This window comes from Diachasma alloeum, unplaced genomic scaffold (assembly GCF_001412515.2).
Source record: "Diachasma alloeum isolate Michigan unplaced genomic scaffold, Dall2.0 Dall_scaffold_00205, whole genome shotgun sequence".
Lineage (NCBI taxonomy): Eukaryota > Metazoa > Arthropoda > Insecta > Hymenoptera > Braconidae > Diachasma > Diachasma alloeum.
The window spans coordinates 643,006-650,552 of record NW_021680370.1 but is presented as its reverse complement, the minus strand read 5'-3'; the positions used below and the strand labels follow the sequence as shown (position 1 = coordinate 650,552).

The window sequence follows — 7,547 nt, the reverse complement described above, 5'->3', positions numbered from 1 at the left end:
AGGTTTTCATCCGGCAGAAAAAATTCTTGCAGCCTAAAGATGAAAAACATTGTAATTGAAAACGTGAAATAAAAAAAATGCAGTTCTCGTACATAAAAAAAATCACAAAAATTGGAAAAAACTCGTTTGGGTCTCGAAAAATTTTTCAATTTAAAGGTATAAAATCAGACCAATATGTCACAGCATAACATCGTTTTTACACCTTAGCCTTTCCTCATTCTGTATGAAATGGCACCACAGAAGTTTATTTTATATCATATTACAAGGCCGATTGGGTTGACGATTCTCCGCGAAGATTCATCAAATATTTTCTGAATCACTGTAATAGGGGACGAAGAAAAATACACACAAGCTAAGCAGAAAAAAAACAAAGATGAACGATTTTTCTTATTTCTGTTATAGACTTTGCTGAGTTGCGGCTTGGTGGCAGTATAAACCTCCGCGAATTCGGCAACTGTTGCTGACTGGGTCTAACATAAATTCGTCGAGCACTGGCTCCTCGAGAAAGATGAGGGTCATTCTCATACGGCATCTCGTCAACACACCAGTAACTTAATAAAATATAAATGCTCGATATCACAGATATTCAAGAAGTGGATCGAAATCAAAATTGATAACAGCCGTCGTCATCTGACGATGATTTGAGGATGGCGACGGCGTCGGACCCGTCGAATCCTATGGACATGACGCCTTCTCTGCGGGAGTTAATCAGCCCTTCCGAGAGTACAACCAACAAGACTAATGTGACATCGTCATGGCCCGAAATGCCGGTTGCGCTATCAATAGGTTGTTTTCTTGGTTTGATCATATGCGCGGCTGTATTCGGTAATTTATTGGTAATTGTGTCAGTCATGAGACACAGAAAATTACGTATTATTACAAATTACTTTGTTGTATCACTGGCGTTCGCTGACATGTTAGTTGCAATGTTCGCAATGACATTTAATCTGAGTGTTCAAGTGACTGGACGCTGGCTGTTTGGGTTGTTCATGTGCGATGTATGGAACTCACTAGACGTTTATTTCAGTACAAGTTCCATACTACATCTCATGTGTATATCCGTTGATCGTTACGTGGCAATTGTTAAGCCATTGAAATACATGACATACATCACTAAGCGAGTAGTCGCTTATATGCTGATGGCTTGCTGGCTTGCACCTGCAGTCATATCTTTCTTACCAATTTTTAACGGTTGGTACACAACAATAGACAACAATAAACATCGTCAAGATCACCCCGACATTTGTGAATTCAAAGTTAATGAACCTTACGCCATACTGTCATCAAGTATTTCATTTTGGATACCATGTACAATTATGACATTAACTTACTTCGCAATATTTAAAGAGGCTAATGAACAGGAGAAACAGATGCATAATAGGATGGGCAATGCTATGCTGTTAAGTCATAGGCCAAGTAGAGATTTAAATAATTTCAACGGAGAATTGAACAGCGGCGGTTCATCTAAAACTTTGACATTGAATGAAATTAATACTGATCATCTTCATACACCAACAAAGGACAAAAATCTCATCAAAATGAAAAGAGAGCACAAAGCAGCCAGAACTCTCGGTATTATAATGGGTACATTTATCCTATGCTGGCTACCATTTTTTCTCTGGTATGTCACAACAAGCTTGTGTGGACAACACTGTAATTGTCCAGATATCGTTGTACACATTGTATTTTGGATTGGCTACACAAATTCTGCCCTAAATCCTCTCATCTATGCTTACTTCAATCGTGATTTCCGGGAGGCCTTCAAGAATACACTACAGTGTGCATTCTGTTCACTCTGCAGAAGGGAACCGTTTGATCTTGAGGCACTGGATATACGTCGGCCATCCCTAAGGTATGCTATAAACAAGTTTTTTCTCCGCCATGAAGTGTTATTTACGGTTGTTTACGAGGGTCATAAGGGATGCTCAACTTTCACGGCGGTCAAACGTCACGAGAGTCACAAGGGGGCGATTAAACTTCACCGTATTCCTTTCTGACTCTTGTCACCCTCGCAACGTTTGACCCTCGTGCGATTTGCTCATTCCCTTGTGACGTTGGACCCCGTAGAATGGACCATGGGGACATTTAAATGTGGTGAAATTTAATTATTCCCTTGTGACTCTCGTGAATCTCATGACGTTTGACCCTCTTAAAAATTTAACGATTCCCTTGTGACTCTCGCGAAAATTTGACCATCACCTTGTGGGCCCCATAACGTTTGACCCTCGTCAAATTTTACTCTTGTAATGTTTGACCCTTGTAAAATTCGACCTTTGTGCAAACAAGTCTTGAGAAAAACGATAAGTTTTCCCGAATCCCGGTAGATGGCGCCATGTGTCGTAAAAAATGTAAATAACTTATCAGGTAATTTACTCAATTTTTTACACGTAAAAAATTCTGTAATTTACTGCAGGTAATTTTCTTCCAATCCCTGCCCCTGAGATTGTCCTTCCTTCATTTGACCCTCGCAAGGGATCACCTCGACGAGGTACGATTCTGGCGTCATTTGACTCTCGCCGGGTATGACCATTGCGACGTTTGACCCTCGACAGACATGACCCTTGTGGCCCTTGTCACCATCTACATATGAATCATCAGTATTTTACTATGTACCGTAGGAAACCCTGATTTTCAGTGAACGATCCACCCGTGATCTTACGTAAGATCTTGGGGAGGGTTCACTGAATCTTACGTGGAGGGAGTGGGGGGTCAAAAATGGGTAAAAATTGCCTTACGTAATTTATGGACGTCCCCATTCTGATTTGCCGGAGAGAATTGGAACATCAGAATGGAATGGGAAGAAAGTCGGAAGAGGAGAATAGGTTGCGTGTGTCGCAGCATTCGGACCCAAGACAGTGAGGGTGAAAGAAAGTGTGTCCCTAGAGTGAGAGTTGTGATGTCTTGACGTTGAAATTTATAGATGGCGCTATTAATCGGCCATAATAGTCCGCGAGATTCGAATTATTGTTGGAAAATGATTTAAATAGTTCAGAAAATCAAAAAATATACCAGAAATAGAGGAATAAAGAAAGTCCGGAATACAATGGACAAAGAGAACGAAAAACAGCATCGCAAGCGTGAGAAAAACCGTTACGGAAATAGTAAATGTCAAATACTTGAGTTTTGCTCTTATAATTTACAACCCTCCAAATTCTCGTTGAGTAAACACTTTCCTCGAAAATCCAAATTTAGAGAAGAAAATAAATTTAACGGTTACGGTCCCATGTCGTAAAATCTCAGTTCTGGTTATTTCGAAAGGTTCTCTGTTTCACGTGACTAACACGTGTGGGCTCTCCATTGTTCATTGTTTCGCTAGGCTGAGGGCCTGAGACCCTTCGCGACGAAGTTTCACGACGTCACACGCTCCCCTTCTTCCCCTTTTTTTTTCATTTCCCCGCTTTTCCTTGAGTTTCACTTTGCCCTTTCCCCTGGGCCAGGATTGCGCGCGCAACTTTTGGTCCGGTGGGGTTGCGGACCCAACCCTTGGAGTTAAATTTAAGTTTAAGTCAGTTCCATCGTGGAAATTGGTGGTGAAGCCTTCAGCTTCCAGCTTCTCTCTTCAAATAGTTTTTCAGTAGAGTTTTTCTAGAGTTTATTAAATTCATTTTTTGTAGTGCAAAGTTTAAAGTCCGAAGTTGAAGTATTTTCAATAAAAGTGTTTGTGTGCTCTCTTAAGCACTTGTGTTGAATTTATTTCACAATTCAACCCTTCCAACCAAATATTCTGGGATTAAACAATTGGGCTTCGATGAAGTGCTCATCAGAGCTTTGGCAGCAAACGAATCTACAGTCAAAATTGGCGCTCTAAATTCCATTGGCGCTATTGTCCTCCGAGATACTTCGGTAGGACATAACAGAGTGACTTGTCGCACATAAACTCCGTAGCGGGTTAGGACGGAGAGGGAAGGGGGGAGGGAATAAAAGAGGCTTGTGTGGGGTCACATTTAAGTGCGGTGTGTCGTCGCCAAGCCGTGGTCATCTGAAACCCTTCAGATAACACCCCTGGCAAGAACTCGCGTTACCGTACTGCGTTGGGACATACGCTTGAGATATTATCTGGAGATTTTTGGATTTCAAGGAACTCAAACATCTCATTATGATTAATTTTTAGAGTTTCATTGATTCTTTTTATTATTTTTCCGGAGAGATGGATGGAGAAACGAAAAAAAGTTACAATTGTGACGAAAGTTATATTAAATTTATTATATAACTTTGCATGAGTCACTGGATTTCGAAATCTAGTAACCACCCAGGTGCATGTGAATCGAACTCGATGAAACCCGTACACTCAAATTCAATCTCAGGTTTCAAGCCACCCATTACTTTACCGGATATAAAACTATCGGTATAAATTCTTTTATCAGTAAATTCGAAGCTTTTTGAAATCTTCAATTCAAAATAATTGAAAAAAAAATCTATTCAAATTTTGAAGGAAAAAAATTTTCTGCGGCGTCGCGACGTAACACTTCCAATGATCCCCCCCCCCCCGCTGGCTGTGTGTGTAATGTTTAGTCCCCTCATGTATCAAGTTCAATTATTCAGTATAATTTTCTAGATTAAAACTGCTCACCCCCGTGAATAGGGTGGGACGGTAAACACACGCACAACAGTTAGCCCTACCTTGTTAAAGTATCAAGCTTCACCAGCCCTTAGCGTTACAGAGGGGTCGCGACGGAGATGCAGCTGATATGAACCCCACGAAGGTCATGATTTGATCCAGTCACATTCTTCAGTTATTTTTCACCTAATTGAATCTGTTTGAAATCCTGTTCGATTTCGGGAAGCATTTTGGACCTTTCTGACTTGTTGCGTGGGGTATTCGGAACCCCTCGCGGAGTACCAATTTCACCCAAGAGGTGTCAGTTCGCCTCCCGAATTTCAGTTAATTATTCGTCATCAGTCGATGAAGCTGAAACTAGCGGCAGGAGGCAGCGGCAGATCGCTCAGCGGCAGAGGCGAAATGATGCTCGGGGGCCCAGTCATAGATTTCCATTTTTTTTTTGTTTTTCTATTATTGATTGAAAGCTATTTTCACTAATAGTGGATGACGTTCAGCGGAGGATTCAGAATTGCGTCAAAGTGGGAAATTGTATGACGCTTGGGCATTATGACGCGACTTCATGATAGTACCGGCAATTTAAAAAAATACTTCCGGTCCTAGGAAAATTCTGAATAAATTCGATAACTGATTTTGACCCCACATGAAATATTAAAAATGAATGAAGAAGGAATCAACTTCAACTTATAGGTCAAGCGGCAAAATCGCATTACGCTAGGCATTGCAGCGGGACTCCAACATAGTTTTGGCAATGAAAAAGATACTCCCGGTCATAGAAATATTCTGATTTATTTCAGACGATTTATTTAAACCCCAAATGAAGTATGAAAAATGAATGTGGGAAGAATCAAGTTCAAGGTCAAAGGGGGAATCGGGTGGTTGCGGCGCGAATTCATCACAATTCTGGCGATAGAAGAGAAATTTCCGCTCATAGGAAAATTCTGAATTAATTCAGACAACTTACTTGAACTTCAAATGAAGTATTAAGAATGACTAAGGCAAGAATAAACTTTAACTTCGTGGTCAAGGGAGCAAATTAAATGACGCCGGGCATTATGACGCGACTTCATCATACTACCGGCGGTGGAAAAAATACTTCCGGCCATACCAAAATTCTGAATTGATTGAGACAACTTACTGGAACTCCAAATGGAGTATGAAAAATGAATAAGGGAGGAATCATCTTCAACTTCGAAGTCAAGGGGGCAAATTACATGATTGCAGCGTGACTCTATCAGAGTTCTGGCGATAGAAAAAACTACTTCCGGTCATAGGAAAATTGTGAATTAATTCAGACAACATACTTGAACTTAAAATGGAGTATGAAGAATGAATAAGGGAGGAATCAACTTCAACTTCAAGGCAAAGAAGGGACAATGTCTAACGCCTAGGCAATACTACGCGACTTCAGAACACTACTAGCGATAGAAAAAATACTTCCCGTAATTGGAAAATTCTGAATCAATTCAGATTTGTCTAGACGCGATATGATTCATTGAACATAAATTGGAGCGAAATCAATATTTGTTCAGTCGATCGGAACACCTTTCATGCTCCGGGCCACGGCGAACCCTTTGACGCCCCCGCCGCGAAGCAATTTGGCGCTGCCTCCTGCCATTAGTTTCAGCTTCATACCAGTCGAACGCATCAATGCGAGAAAATTATCTTCGGAGAATTATTGAACGTAAAGTTATCGTGAATAATAATCTAGCAAATTATCGTGTAAATCTATTTGTGTTAAATTCACCTTTAATTAAACAATGTGTCGAGTACCAAGAATCAGCATTCCTTTTTTAATTAGTGATATTTTATCAGAGGAAATTCAACAGCAAGTCAACACGTGTTTGCAAGTATTAAGTAGAGAGAGTTTTTCTTATTAAGCAATCACCGCCAGTTACTGCGATATACGAAGTACACATTTTGTTTGTGAATAAATTAACTTGGCTCAGGCCTTATTATCGGTTTGTTCATTGCTTGGACAAATTCTCCCAACCTGACGTCAATCTCTTCCGCGAGCATCCTGAAAATCCTCAAATATCAACTTATTTTTAATAGAGTCCGACTCAATTTTCATATTGATTTCCTTTGTCGTTAAATAAGGAAATGATTCAGTTTCCTCGAAAAATTCTTTGGAGCAGGTATATGCTCTAATTACCTGCCAGGTTCCTGGCATATAATTAGATAACATTGAAACTCTAATTTTTCCGGCTTACTGATAAGTAAATATTAAACTTTCTTATGTTAATCTTTGAGTATTTCGACGTATATTGTGTCCGCAACTGGTTGCTATAAATAAATTTAACTTCTTTGAGCTATCACACTTACAAGGAACACTACGCAGGTGTCCCCCTCCGATTTCGATGAAACTTAAATATGTTATAGGGGACCCAAAACTAAGGGGCACGTATTTTTTTTAGCTGCCCATATTGGGTTTTAGGGGGTGAAAGTGCTCTCTGAAGTTGACCACCTCTCGGGGTCATTTTTCGATTGCACACATAAGGAAGCTTTTTGAACAACTCTTTCGCAGTGTATCATGAAGGTCACAAGGAATGATGAAAATGCGAATTAGAACCGTCTCCGGGGGGTGAAATATGGAGGGTAAACTACCCTTGTGAAAATTCATTTTTCTCATAGAAAAAAAACTTTTGATGGAAATCCCATGGCATACATTCCATTTGAAAAAGTAGAAAAAAATACAGAATACCTGTTTTGATTTTCTTTTAATCGAAATTTACAACTAAAAGAAATAGATTTTTCGTGAATTGCGAAATTTGAAACTTGTTCCTGTACAAAACGAAGCTTGCGGCTAATGATAAGGAAAACCATTGGGACAGGATCCAAGAGTGGTGTCGGGGAGGTTAACTACCCTTGGGAGGGGGGGGGATTTTTTTTTAATAAGGGAGAAAAAATATCGGTAAGAATTTTATGAAACACATTTCGTTCGATAGCATGAGACAATTTAAAGCACGTATTTAGGATTTTTTCCGCA

The 7,547-nt window shown here is 40.0% G+C and overlaps 1 protein-coding gene across 2 annotated transcripts in view; it reads left to right on the top strand.

The window, feature by feature from the left end:
• Window positions 1–409: 409 nt before the first annotated feature.
• LOC107036106 (octopamine receptor beta-2R) overlaps window positions 410–7,547 on the top strand; it is a 535,069-nt gene continuing 527,931 nt past the window's right edge. For both annotated transcript variants that reach the window (XR_001460773.1, XM_015253847.1), the window contains exon 1: window positions 410–1,852. Coding sequence is in view for 1 of the 2 variants with exons in the window: in XM_015253847.1 (XP_015109333.1) it covers window positions 648–1,852 (1,205 nt within the window). In the remaining variant the exon portion in view is untranslated. The remainder of the gene's footprint in view (window positions 1,853–7,547) is intronic.